The sequence below is a fragment of the Curcuma longa genome, chromosome 2 (genome assembly GCF_044706935.1).
Source record: "Curcuma longa cultivar G26 ecotype Majalengka, Jawa Barat chromosome 2, ITB_CL_G26_1.1, whole genome shotgun sequence".
NCBI lineage: Eukaryota > Viridiplantae > Streptophyta > Magnoliopsida > Zingiberales > Zingiberaceae > Curcuma > Curcuma longa.
In genome coordinates, this window is record NC_133862.1 from 516,261 (window position 1) to 531,525 (window position 15,265).

General features: G+C 33.4%; 2 protein-coding genes across 2 annotated transcripts in view; both read right to left on the reverse strand.

Annotated features, from left to right (window-relative positions):
• Positions 1 to 3,515: 3,515 nt before the first annotated feature.
• Positions 3,516 to 4,348, reverse strand: LOC141822262 (early nodulin-like protein 19). The gene is made up of 2 exons (XM_074709703.1): positions 4,162 to 4,348; positions 3,516 to 4,065 (listed from the first exon to the last, which is right to left on the reverse strand). Exons 1-2 carry the CDS (start codon positions 4,322 to 4,324, stop codon positions 3,716 to 3,718), a joined length of 513 nt encoding a protein of 170 aa, XP_074565804.1. The 5' UTR covers positions 4,325 to 4,348; the 3' UTR covers positions 3,516 to 3,715.
• Positions 4,349 to 10,774: 6,426 nt separating this feature from the next.
• The window catches only part of LOC141821741 (clp protease adapter protein ClpF, chloroplastic), a gene marked incomplete in the record, with an annotated part of 22,996 nt that continues 18,505 nt past the window's right edge, over positions 10,775 to 15,265 (reverse strand). The window contains 3 exon segments of the mRNA XM_074709092.1: positions 10,775 to 11,263; positions 11,340 to 11,380; positions 12,121 to 12,166. Coding sequence (XP_074565193.1) covers positions 11,108 to 11,263; positions 11,340 to 11,380; positions 12,121 to 12,166 — 243 coding nt within the window.

Sequence of the window (15,265 nt, forward strand, 5' to 3'; positions counted from 1 at the left end):
ACCTTGACTTCCCTTTTCAGTAGAATAGAGGATTTGTGCATAAATCTGGGGCACTTCAAACTCTATGTGATGCGGGATTGTACCTCGCTACACCTTCCTCTAGCAAATTAAAACTTCAAACTTCATTCTGTTTTATGGTTTTAAGTTTTAGTAGATCTAATCTAATTTCAGATTTTTTTTCCTGAAGTTTTCGTTTGGAATATTCAAATCAAAATAGTTTGTTTTGGTTCTAAATTTCTTACAGAGACACATTACTCGATCTTACAATTGGCTGGCTTACAATTATGCAATCACTGACCACTAGGCAAGAATGTTTGTTCCCATAAGTAGGATCTCTGCTTATATGTCCCCCCTACCTTACAATGTTATCGAAATTATTGGAGTGTTGATAGTTCGATTAAGAGTTGAATAGACACTCACTTTTTTTGTTAAATTTTTATACACAAGGCTCAAACAATGCATGTGTGATCGACGAAAGCATAACTTCAGGTGAGAAAAATAATACCAAAAGAGCATCCCTTAGTGTTCCCTTTGACACTTGACAATGGCAAAGGATCAAAGGAGAAGTTCTCTCAAAAATTCTACAAAGGACCTTTACACTAGGCCTCAACTATTATTCCTAAGTCCTTGTGTTGACTTATTTTGAACTTGTGCCAACTAACTTATATGATAGTTGAAGTCTAAATTTGGATGAATTTGGTCTACACAACTCTAACTTGGTTGGTATACTATTAATGCAAATGCCTTTTAGATCAAACCATATCAATATAAAATTTGTAATGAAAAACTATCATACCTTTATAGGAGATGCACAAAGCTACATGCCCCCTTCACCAATCATGCAACATGAGCTCTCATTGTAGCATGAAAGTGCTATTGTTCATCGGCGAGAGAGGGAGGAGATGGGTTGTCAACTCATTAAGGTGGTTGGTGCGATCATGGTCTAAGTGGTCAGTCTCGACCATGAGTTTTGATTGTTGGGAGTTTAAGTTAGGTTTTACTTATGTATCTCATATGTGCATTATGTTATGTATCAACTTGGCAGGATACACATGAAGCTTGTAGAACCAATGGAGTGTGGATGATAACTTGGTGTGGCCAAGGTGGTATGGTTAGTGGTTTGAAGGTTCAATGGAGTTTGGAGAAGGATGTATAAGGCATTTGAGGCACCGCGCGACAAGAAGTCTTGAGTGGTGTTGGAGAAGCTTATGGAGCTTAACATCGCTTGGCCAAGTTGGTTCTCTTGATAATTTGAGGTCCACCAAAAATCAATGAAAGAAAGATGAATTGAGACATTGAAGGGACTATAGAACAAGGGTCATCAAGGTGACAATATTGATGATAGTTGGAAGGAGGCAAACTACATAGGTAAAGAGTGAAAGAACTAGTGGGTGGAAATCCAAGTGGTCTTGACAGATGAGAAGTCCCAGAAGAGTAAACTCTTGCCGGATGGATGTCTAAGTGATCTTGGCAGATGAGGAAGTTTGAGAGGAATGATCTCCTAGTAGGTGGAAGTTCAATTGATCTTGGCAGATTAGAAGTTTTAGAGGAGTGTACTGAAGTCTAAGTGAATCTTAGTAGACGAGAAGTCCTGAAGGTGGAAATTTTAGAAGATGAGAAGTTTTATGTGTCTGAAGAGTTGCTGGCTCAAGTGACTTGTATCGAGCAAAACTTAAAGGCAGAACTCCTATGGATGGAAACTTATCGAGGAGGTCTTGAGGGAAGGAGCATGATTAACATGGAGACATGTGAGATGAGAATTAAGTAAAATGTAATTTTGGCTTTTGAGGTGGAAGTGTTTCTACCTAGGCGCATACTTGACCAAAAAAAAAGCAAGTGTTCTAGGTCAAACTCGATGAATTAACTAGAGGTTAAGTAAGTTTAGTTGACTGATATTGTATCTAGTCGATTGATTAGCCGAATTAATACTGAACTCAATTGTCTTGCCTTCTTGTTTGAGAACAGATGGTTCTATTCTAGTTTGAGTAGAATAAATGGTAGAACACTCAATTGAAGTTATCTGTGTCTAGTCAATCTATTGGAGAAACCTTTCAGTTGATTATTTATTAGTCTAGTCGACTAGAGCCTAGTCTAGTCAATCTATTGGAGAAAAATTTCAATGACAAATACTATTCCTAGTCATTTTGTATTGAAATTAAACAACTATTCTTAGTCGGTTGTCAATTAACTACTAGTATTCCTAGTCAATCGTTATTGTTCTCAGTTGATTGATTTAAACCAAACTTTTTCTTAATCTGGATTCAATGCTGAGTTTATTTTTTAGTCGATTACAATTACTAGTCATTTGATTCTCTCATTTCAGCCTTTTTAAATTTGAAATTCTCTCATTTTAAGAGACCCTTTCTCTCTGAGATTTCCTCGTATATCTAGTACAAGTCGACCTTAATCTACTAAGACTTTTCTTAGGTAGAAACCCTTCATTTTTGAGATTGTACCCATTGTTTAGTATCCAACTGATTTTAATTCATCAGAACTTCTTTTGTTTAACCTTTGGAACTTCTTTTGTTTAACCTTTGGTCACTTCCACCTTGTCTGACATCCAATTAATCGTAACCTATCAGGACTTCAACACTACTAAACATTGAGTCTTCCATAATTTATTTGGATTTTTTATCAACTTGACTTAATAGGACTTCCCTCACATGTATAACATTCAATTTTACATTATTTGTTAGAACTTTCCTCATGTGTCTAATATTCAATCTTTCATAATATGTTAAAACTTCTCTTGTGTGTTTAACATCTATGCTCTATTACCTATTAGGACTTCTATTGTCAACACTGATTGAACTTCTTCTCAATCAAATGGTACATCACCTTTGACTCATTTGGATTTCTTCCTTGTTAACTTTCTATCAAATTTTCTCCGGCTAAGTATCCAGTTAATCATGACTCACATTTTAATTTTTTCCATGATCAAGTATTTAATCTAATTGGACCTACTTAATACATTATCAAACCATCAAATATATTGTTCGAACATCAAATCCAATTCATACCATAGTCAGCCTTGACTTGGGCCAATTGCATTCAATAAAACCTAAGGTACACTAAGCCTTCCAAGTTTTTTCCTACATAGAATCATCTCTTGTCATTGCAGCAAAAAGGTAAAATCCGTCATTCTGTCGGCTCCACACGGTCGGTCTCACGATCATCTGTTAGAAGGTAAATTGAGAAGTTGCAATTGACTACTACGGGGAGGACATTGCTTCTACTTCGCTAAGATTCGACTCTTACCTACTGCAGTAAATCTGTTCTGCAATAACCAACTCAACTATGCTGCCTATGACATTCATGGAATATTTCATATCACCCTTAACCTATCATCTACGAACTCATCTCTTTACATACTATCAAAGTTACCAAACCAACAACGTTTTGATGCTCCTCGGAACCTAAATGCATCCCTAAAGTCATTGAATATAGATCCAATTCACTTAGATTGCAAATATCTAATTTTTTGAACTGATTAATTCTGAAAGTGATTGGTCCAATTCTATAAAAAAAATTTTTATCGATCATCAAAATAAAGCAAGAAACGCAAATGATACGTCACTCCGCAGCCAAGCTCAAAGCTTTGGAAATGAACTGGATCAGATCTCCCATTGCATTCTCCTATCACACCATTAAATTACGAACATAATTGTTTTGTTTCTTTGCAGATAACAACAGTCGGAATGTCTTTCTTTCTCTTTCAGAAGAATTGCAGAAGAAAATTGCTCACGAGAAGAGCGGCTGCGGCCGCGGCGACGGCGAGCAGAGGGAATGCCGGGGCGTGGCAGGTACGGTGAGCGGCGGAGAGGTCTTTGAGGGAGGAGGGCGGCGGGGAGGGCGGCGGGAGCGGCTGGGCGACGATGGCGAGGCGCATGCCGCCGTAGCAGAATCCGCGGCTGCAGATGAAGTAGTACTCGCCGGTGTGGTTGAGCTGGAAGGCGTAGCTCCGGCCTTTGCTGTAGTTGGAGATGGAGACGGAGGCGTCGCACTTGTTGTACCCGGCCTCGTCCACCTGGACCACGTCCGCCATTCCCGGCTGGTAGTAGAACACTGCGACGCCCAAATTCCACCATCAAATTCCTCTTCAAACCCAGCAAAAAGAGAAGAAAAAGAAAAGAAAAATGAATCATCGATTGCGGGACGGACCGAGCCAGTCGCCGACATGGAAGGGCTTGTGCTTGTCGACCCAGGCGGTGTAGTTGACGTTGGGGTTCCACGCCTGGCTGTCGCCGACGCTGAACCTGTCTGCCGACGCCAACCACCTGACGGAGAGGAACAAGAAGCACAGCAGGAGCAGCTTCCTGGCCATGATCTGACTCCTCTGATCTGAAGAAGAAGTCTTAATCGGAGTTTGTGGAGAGAGATGGATCAGCGTGGCGAATGGGAGGAAGAAGAAACACAGCAGTGATGGCATGTGCTGCTGCGCCACAGAGTAATTAAGCAACGCGGGAGAGAGAGAGAGAGAGAGAGAGAGAGATGTGACGGCGAAGAACACGCGGAAGCACAGTGGAGCGAGCCGGTGGGTGGGCCCACAAACAGCAGTTAACGTGTTTGGACAACTTATTACTGCTGCAAAGTGCAAACTCAGCAGACAGACGAAGAAACTCATACAATAAATAAATTTTTTTTATAAAATTAAAAATAAATAAGTACGAAAATCTTTTTTTAATATTTTTTTAACGATGTTCCGATGGGATACGGTAGACGGTCAAGTCATCAGTTAAATATATACTATCTCAATTGTTGTTGACTCCGCTGGTTCAAGGATATGAGAAAAAAAGTTAAACGAATGAATTAGTTAGGTATCAAGGATTAGCTACTTCGACGAAAAGGGAAGTAGAAAGAGAAGAATATGAAGTAGTTGAAGTTTTCGAGAGAGCTCTTTATACTTGCGGAGAGTTTATATAGTTATCCAAAGGAAACATTCCTGCTGACATGAGGGCAGACTGTGGTGGTATCTGAGGAGACAGCTTCTGAGCATTGTTGATAAATGAGCAGAGGGTATAGCATCTGGGGAACTAAGTCTATGAACTTCGTAACCATCCTATGGCTCGGCGTACGGATTATTCTGGTTGTTTAGTGGGTACAAACACAGGAGGATCTAGAGGACCAGGCCTAAGAATCTAGTAACCGTCCTAATCTTTTGGCAGAGCTCGCATGCTTAGTCGTCTCTTAGTGCAAAGATGGCTGAGAGAGGCCGAGTTGGAGTCAGGCCAAGGGTCGAGCGTGTAGAGACCTAGAGACCGAGGAGGTCGAATAGTTGAGAGCGACCGAGGTCGGACTAGCCGAGGTCGAGTGAGGTCGAGTGACTGTCGAGGTCAAATTGTCCGAGACCGAGTGAGGCCGAGTTGTAGAGGTTGGACTGGCCGAGGCCGAGTGACTGAAGAGGTCGGACTGGTCAAGACCGAAGAGGTCTGAAGCCGAGCCGAGCAATGGAGGTCGGGTCAAGAATATTAGGTTGAGGTTGGGCCGGTTAAATATGATTAGATTATTGACCTCTTGATGCTTGCAGATTGATTATTCACTTTGTTTGTCATGTAAGATCAATAAAGATTCATCGTATCAAACAAGAATAAGCATTATTTTTTATGACAAAGTATAAGGTGCAATCTCTCTATTAAAAAAGTTTTTAAAATGATTTATATTTTTTGTTTTGGTTGGATGAATTAATTTTAGAGTTGGTCACCATTGATGATGCGGTTGATTAAATGGCAAAAGTGTTCTATCCTATTATTCAGTCAAGTCATATATAATTATCTAACTACAATACAATTTTTTAATATTATTATTTTTATTTAAATTGAGTATAGCCGTTATAATTTTATAGCAGTTATAATTTATAATTTTATAATTATTATAATTTTTTATCATTATGATTTTTTTTATTCACGTTATAGTAAGGATTTTGTAGTTGCAATAATATGTTGGACCAATTTCTAAATTGGGAGATAATAGAATAGTATTGGAAAGGTAATTGAGTAATTTTACATAAATGAATAGTGGGATAGAGTGTTTTTTAATAAAAAATTAAAATAGAATGTCCTATTGTTTTGTCCAAGATTGAATTTATTAGATCGATGGATAAGTCAATAAGAACGCCTTTGCCAACTAATAAAATTTTTATTTATTCGATTGATTTTTGAAAAAGTTTAAAGAAGATGTTTATGATCTTCGAACTATTATAATAAATTAGTGAAAGGTGACAGAAGGAGTCACTAAAGTTTTTTGTTTTTTGCTTTTTGTTTTTTGTTTTTTGTTTTTGTCAGCCTTGTACGTATTTTAATTTTGGAAAGTTTGCAGAGCCGACAACGCATGCGGTTGGGTGGCAGAAGCTAAAAGCATTTCCACCTGAGGAAAGAGAAAAAGGATGAGAAGTTGAATACAAATCGGACCCATTTATTAGAATTGGAGTAATCGATAGATTAGCCGTTGATTCAGTTAGATGGACTGAAATTGTAATTTGCTGCCCTCAAGGTATAACTGAGTTGGTTACGATAGAACAGATTTGTAAAAAAAGATAAAAGTTCAAATCTCGAAACCGAATAATACTCTCCTCTGTCATGATCAACTGTAATTTCTTAATTTATTACCTCTTCACAGATGATCGTAAGACCGATCGTATGTGGTCGTTGGGGTGACAGATTCCATCTTTTTTGCAGAAAAAAATTAGAATTTGCCTATCTAGAACTGAGTCGAATCTGATTTCGATCTCAAATTAATCATTAAACCGCTGGTTTAATTTTTTTAAAATAATATGATAGTTGGAATTGACAGTCAACTAGTGATTCTGGCCGTTTAAAACTTTTATTTTTTGAATGATTAAATTATTTGATTATTTTTTTTTATCATTTGAAATCGTCTATATTTATTAAACATTTTGAAAAAAAATCAGAATTACATATAAAATATAAGTATTGCAAAGTCTACTATAAATTTTAATTGAGTGGCAGTTATGGATCATTGAAGTTACACGTTACAACGAAGCACCCGGTAAAATTTAGAGTCGAATGTTCTCAAATGCAATTATCCAGATTTCTATCAACTAATGGAGGAACCGATTTAAATTTATTTAAATATTCTGATAATAAATTTAAAAAATCATTAGCTATATTTATTTATGTAGCACAATTTTCTTTTAGTTTTTTTTGTTTAAATGCATATTTTAAGATTTTTGTCGAGAATCAATTAACTCATTTGCTAAATATGTTTCCCAAATCACACTTATTTTTGATCATGTAGCAAAGACACATGTCACGTGTAGGGATGCAAACGAGTCGAATCGAATCGAATAATATAAAAATATTGATATTCGAATTCGAGTTTGAAATATATATGATATTCGAATTCGATTCGAAACTCAAAAATATCAATAATATTTGACTCGAGTTTGATTCGAAATATAATTCGAGCTCGAGTTTGATTCAAATTATTCGAACTTTAATTCGAATAGAATCAAACTTTAGTTCGAAATACCTTAAATTATTCGAGTTCAATTCGAATTATTCAAATTTAAATAATATAATAAAAAATAATAAATATATAATAAAATTAAATAAAAGCTCATGAGCAGCTCGTGAATAGTCGAGCATAATATTATATATTTGAATTCGGCTCGAAAAATTATCAAACATGTTCAAGTTCAGATCGAATTCGATAATTTTAAATACGAATCAAATATTATTCGAACTTAACGGAGGGGATGCTACAAAACACATTCAAATTTTCTCCACTAGGACATATAAGACCCCACATCATCACACTAGCTCCTCACCACACTATTGAACAAATAGAAACCAAGGACGACTCAAGGAAAGTCACCCCATGAATCTTGTTGTCTTTCTACTTCCTAAAGAAAGAGAAACCTCTTACAATAACTTCTTACAACAGAAAACTAAACAACAAATTAGCTTATGTAAGTAATAGCACTTCAAGGCAAAGTCCTTTCTTACAAGAATAAGGCTACAAATTAAACAACAGAGCATAGGAATGTAAGAATTTAAGCATTTTTCGCCAACCTTGACGAGCTCCTATTGCTCCTTTATCTAATCTCCAAGTCGTTATTCTGTTCTAATTGACTCAACATTTTTTTAGTCAATTATTTTTAGTGTTATATGGATCTAAGCTAATCAAAAATAAAAACAGAGAAATAGGATGACTATAAAGGCTCAAGAGAATGCAAGAAAGGGGTTATTTTCCAAGTTGTTGAGCCCATGTATCTGAGTTTGTTAAATATAATGACTCTAGGGGCTACATAAAACACAATTTTAGTGGAAGTATGAACAAATTAGATACTTGAAGCATTTTTGGCCAAGATTGTTACATGGAATAAAATTGGTTAAAATTGGAAAGGAAAGACATAGGATAACTTTGAAGGATTTAGGGAGCATAACAAGGTGGGGAGGGTTGCCTTGAATTGGGATAGTTTGGAGTCATATAGTAATTTTTTAAAAAAGAGATGCCCATTTAATGAAAAGAAAAGGAAAATAAGGGCACCTATGTCTAATTTTATTTCCCCTATTCTCTGCATTGTAAGTAGATCCGATTATGATTCGGAATCAATGGTTCAACGATTTGAAATTGTCAATAATCAATTTAACAATTCTAAGAATGTTGATCTTTAATCTTAACTTTCCAAAGCAATTATGATTCACAGTTCGAAATCATTAATTATAATTTGGTTCACAATTTAAGATGGTTCAATAGTATTATTTTTTAATTTTAAAAAAAGTATAAATTTGAATAAATATACTTATTTAAATTGTCTATGTACCCCCTTAAGATATAAGAAAATCAAAGCTTACGTAGTTCATTTACCTTTTATCCTTATTATCTTAGAAAGTGGGATTGTTACTTTCATTTTTCGTTCTCATAGTGTTAGTTAATTCGATATCAAATTTTTCTATCTCGTCATCTGAAAGTTGCATTTTTTTTTTTTTTGCAACTCTCATCCAATCATTAAGCAATGTTTGTGCTTTTAAAGAGTCATGAGATAAAATAAATCATCTTTCATCTAATATATTATCTCTGAAACTAAACATTTATTCTACAACAATGGTTAATATTAGACAAAGTAAAATTTCTTTTGCTGTGATAAAGAGAGCGAAAAAATTTTGAGTCTTAAAGTTCTTGTCTATTTCACTAAAATTAAAAATGATAATAAAATAATTCTCAAATTTTTATCTAAAACTTGAGCATTCTCATGGCTGTTTTGTCCACTCTTTTAATAAAAATTATATTTTTATAAATTTTACTAATATTTTATGTTTCACGCTTATTAATTTCTAATCCATATTTTAAAATATAATTTTTATAAGTATAATATAAATTATTTTTAGTATTTTATATATATTAGCAAGATCAAGAGAAGAATAATTTTTAAATAGAATTAAAATATCATAATGCATAATCAATATTTCATACAAATATCTAATTTAAGTCTGGATTTAAAGCAAATGCAACCAAATAAATAACAAAAATGATAAAAATATTTTCTCAATTTATTTTCATTACTAACACGCAAGGAGATAAAAATTCATCCATAATATATTCATTCAAATTAAAATTATGTTATAAAAATTCATCATAATTAAATAAGAAATAGAATAACAAACACGGGAGAGTTTTTAGGGTTTACATCATTAATTACTTTTAAAATTTCATAAATATTATTACATATATTATATTGATGTGAAAATAATTATACATTAGTATTATTAGTGTTTTATAAAAAATAAATATAATAATTTTTTAGATTAAAATAAATCATGTAATAATTTATATGTTGAATTTCAAATTTATCAATTATCATTCAAAATATTAAAACATATTTTTTATTATTTAATTTTTTAAACTCTTTAATTAAATTTTATTTAATTCTTTTTATTATTTTTTATTATACGAGTGAATGTAATTGGGGAAACATGTTTAGCAAGTAGATTAAACGATCTTTAACAAAAATATTCAAATATGTATTTAGATATAAATTTTTTTTAAAAAAAAAATCTAAAAAATAAATCTGACTAATAATTTTTTTTAATTTATTATCAAAATATTTAAATAAACTTGACCTAGCACCTCCACACTAATAGATAAAAATCTTGACAATTCGATTCCAATTTTTATCAGGTGTTTCAATTTTAATATGTCACTTCAATGATTCATAATTATCGTCTAATTAAAATTTACAGAAGATTTTCAATAATAATCTGAAAGAAAAAATAATTTTTTAAAAATATTTAATAAAAATAAATAATTTTAAAGGTGAAATATTCTGAATAATTTTCGATACTGTTTTATATCTTAAATGTTAAAAATTGATATAGTTTATCATCAATAAATTAAATGTCAATAAAATCCATATTTGAAGACTAGATTAAGATAAACAATCCTTCCATTAAAATTGAAAGCAATTAAAATTTCAAAATTAAATAGAGAAAATGATATGAAAATAATAAAATAAATAACCTATTTAGAGAGTGGAAAATAGCAATCACTAAACTAAATTATAATCCTTCATAAAAAATTATCAAATAATCTCAATCATTAAAAAAATAAAATTAATAATAATTAATAATAAAACTTTAAACAGTAAAATTAGAAAAACAAAACAAAACAAAACCTACACTTCACAATTAATTTGGGGCCAAAAACTGACCCGTTGACCCGTTATGGATCTGGCCCAGATCCAATTCGGATCTGTACACATGAATCACTCCTACCCTCTTCATGTTTGATTCTTGTCTTGTTCATTCTCATTAACTGAACAAAAAACACATAACTGATTCCATTAGTTTTCATCCTTTCAAAGATAGTACAAAGATGGCAAGTTTATAATAATTACAATTCATTCGGATGTGAATATCCATCGCGGAGCTCTCGTAATCCCGCTTAGTCGAGATGCGAATATTTACATATCTAATATCTTCCTCCTATAACTTTCAGTCACCAGATGGAAGGAAAATGATGCTGAGCAACACCAGTAGATCCATAATATGATCTCGTAGAGTAAAACCATTGTAGTTGCAACCAACCTAGAGGCCTCCACTAAGAATGGCTTCATATCAAAGACTATCCGAGCAAAAACTACAACTTTTCACAAATTGCTATCGTTGTCTTCGTCAGAATTGTCCACAGGAACTTCATGTCGTGGCCTATTATATTTTTCACGGAGTTGCTTTATCGGAATGAAGTCACCTGCTGTGTCGATTCCGTAGAACAGGAAGGAAGCATATGGATGATCAAATCTGTCCTGCAAGTCAATGGAACCCCAGTAAAGTAAACCAGAAGGCTAACAAGTATTGTTGCCAGTTGGGACTTGCATTTACCTTGTTTGGCTGTTGATTGGCTACAAGATTCTCTTCCGCAACTGCAGCGAAAAGACAAAACGATACTATCATAATAGATACAACAAATCTGTCTGTAATGCATATATGTCTCGCGCTAACTCATTTATGTCTGATAGAGTGACATGGTATAACAAGAATGAACTAAAGTCACTGCAGCAATTCACCTTTTTCAACTTAATAGCAAACTATTGCTAAAGCAACGAGAATTGGTTTCGTCTAGGTACATTAGCTTCTATGAAAAAAAAAAGAATCCTAAATTTTGCAGGAGTTACCAATCTTTTAAGGACATATTCTTTTAAGAGATTAGCAAGTGTATGTTGGAACATAAGGTACTATATTTTCGCCCAAGTAAACCAAGTGGATGGCAGCAGGGCTATTTTTTGAGTATTCACGGAATGACTACCTAACTCAATTGAGTTTTGGGTACCCAAGGACATTAAATTTGTTTTAGAGTAAGAATAGAACAATAGATAGTCGTGACGGGTGTTGGCACACAATGAGTATTGCGTCTGCAAAATGTATGGGTACCGAACATTAGATGTCTTAAGCTGGGTAACCAGGCCAACCAATACCATCCCTACAAGGACAAACATTTTCATAAGTAATTAGTCGAGCGCAAATCACTACACAAGTTCCAAAGTTTACACAAATTTAAGTGAATGCGATAGAAATTGTGGTACGAATTTGAGCTAGATAATTGCATCAATTTTCTCTCACAATGCCACACTGGAGACTTATCTCCTAAAGAATTAATGCTTACCATATGCAACAAGAAGGTTCGGATCTGCACGTACATCAACCAAGATCTGTATTAGAAGAAAAAACACGATATAATTAAGGAAAAATAAGGCAAATGCTAAAAGTCATGACATCTACTCTTCCAGAATCAAAATGCTTAGAGGATATAAGTGCTCAAACAAGTGATGTGGTGAATGATGAAAATTAACGGGCCTTGGAATAGCATAATTTGGTTGAGGGAAGCAAGGCTATTATCACTCCTGGCAGAATGGAAGTGATACAAGTACAATTCCACCCATAAGTTTAAATCAAAATAATGTTATGAGATAAATGCTTCTTTTTGAACTTGAAGAAGGCACGGTATGTCCATGACCCTCATGTTGTGTTAAATAGTACGCTGCCAAGGCCCTCTTTATCAAACAAACAAATGAACAAACAAAAAGACGGCTTTTCTTATCAAGTTCAAAAAGACCTCTGCCCCTTGTTTAATCTCACTGGCAGCCAAATTTTGACCAATATGTTTTATCACATATGCACATGCACGACCAAATTTTGTCCTTTTGATAAAACATATGGTACAAGGGATCCTATTTTAACTTTTGCAAAATATGGTTGACACTATTCCAGTGTCAAAAAATTATATGCAAGTGTTAGAAATATCATTAAGAGGGCATAATAATGCCGATATATAAGACTAAAAGTCAATAACCACCACGTCTTTCATGAAACATGAATTAGAGCCACAAAGGTTTCTGATGACTTCAGTATGCATAATTTTAATGTTTTTAAATTTTTTGCACTACATAGGTACCAAATTATGTTTTCATCAAAACGTTCTATGTGACTAAGATATTAATTGCTTTTCACATGTAAGTGGCAATGTATTTTGATTTTTCATATAGTTTATATTTTCATGAGAAAGACAATTCATATATTTAACTACTGGTTAGTTTTTGCCTAAAAGTTTTAATTTAATTTCATGTATATTTATGTGCATTTGAATTGCTTAAGAACTAGTATGTAAATTTTTGAAAACAAAATAATTTGATCTTACGAGTGTATAGCTATTGCAATCATTATGTATTTTAAACATATTTTAATAGAATATATTAAAACTAGCAAAAACTAAATAAATGATTTAATTTCTTAAATTAATCAAATACATTTTTATTTAATCAAAAGTGTCATGTTGAACCCTAGCCTTTTTTACACTCAAATGAAAGCTAAGAGAATACACAAAAAAGGAACAGAAGTTCAGTAGAGTAGTCGTTCAAATGCTTGCTCACACGATTCCTTGATCTCTTCCAAAGTAACAAAAGTCAAAACATGACAAAAAAATCTTCAATGATGTTAAACATTAAATTTTATCCTATTTAAATATTTTGCATTAAATTATTTTTAAAACTTGTTATGTAACTAATTGCACTAAATCAAATTAATATTTTAAGTTTTAGGGTCAAGTGGAAATGGAGATGGCGATTATAATCAAGTGGGATCAAACCACACTATTTGGATTTATTTTTGTTCATTTAAACCTCAACCACATTTATATATAGACGATAGTTCGCTTTAATTGTATTTAATTAAATTAGTGATATTTTTTATAAGGTTATGAAGTATTTGATTTTTCGTCTTTTCTCTCTCCTCACACTCCCACCTTAATCCCTCTCGCCCATTGCCACAATGCCAGCCCAATACCTACAACCCATCATGCTCATATTCCTCTCAGGTGCCTTCTCCCATCTCCTCTTCTCCCTCGATCTCTCTCTTCTCTTCCTCTCTCTTCCTCTTTGTTCTTGATGTGCAATTGTGCATCACCACTCCAATGCCCATGTTGAAGCATCACGTGTGGTGATTGACATGCAGGATGATAACTTCTACCTATGTCAACCAAAATGGCTTGAAACTTCAGACCGTTGAACTACTTTCCATTGTGTCCTTTAATGAAAGGAAAGGAGAGAAAAATTTTAAAACTTTATTCATATAAGAAAAGAAAAACATAAAAATGGATATGAAAATAAAAAATAATTTGTAAGCTCTAATTTATATTTCATTCCATGTAAAAGTGAGTTTCCACCTAAATAAGATAAAAGCAACATAGAGAAAAGGTAGGGAAAGATTACTCCACTTTTCTCTTCCCTTCATCAAAGGAAATGGAGGGAAAGTGCAGCTAGTTAAATCTTTCTCACCTTATTTCCTTCTTGATTTTCTTCTCTCATTGGGAAACACAACATTAGGCATGCAATAAAGGTCGAAGCTAGCTCCTCATAGTTGGCAAATCGTGTGTAACAACAGTTGTAAATTTGCCACAACAATCGGAATTTCAAAAATATTATACCAAAATAAAATTTCTAGTCTTGTGCAAACTCAGTAATTTATTGCAACACAGCAACAATCAATCTTATGATAATGAAATATAAAAAATAATAGAAAGTGACGATATCTTAGAACTATTGGAATGATAAGATCAAATGGAAATGACAAATATTAATGGCTATTAGTGAATTTGCAATTATGGGGAATAAATCAAATTTAAATATGATTATTAAAAATATCCATCATCTGGCAATATTATAAAGTATATGGCACTTGTTTATTTATGATTTAGTATTTAAAAAGATCTTCTAATTCTTGGTTGGAATGACATTAGAGAAAAACTGTTGAACACAAAATCTAAACGTACGCGTCATTGAGCTTCTAATGCTTGATAGGGTATTTCTAAAATGGGGCAACCAAAAAATTCTGCCTTACAAGGGGCCTGATCTGGTTATTTCACCATGATTCTATACCGCTGCTGAACCTTTTCTTTTCCTACGATAATGTGCAGGCAATACCGGGGTAAGGGAATAATTCAAATGATCATGTCAATGCTTGTCTCTTACACAAACAGAACTTTAGCAGAGGATGAAGGAAATAATTATATAAACACTAGAAGACTTCTTGACAAACTATACTTGGTATGACAGAAGTAATCACATCTAACATGATACAGAAGATATGAGCCTGACAATGTCTTGGATGAACTTGTAATAGGATCTGAACTGGTTGATATGACCTAATGGATTGTCAATTCCTTAGCTAATTTAAAATGGCCAGTTGATTTAAATAATTATTTCGACATGGTGAGTTAAGTCTAGGTCATAATATATATATATATATATATATAT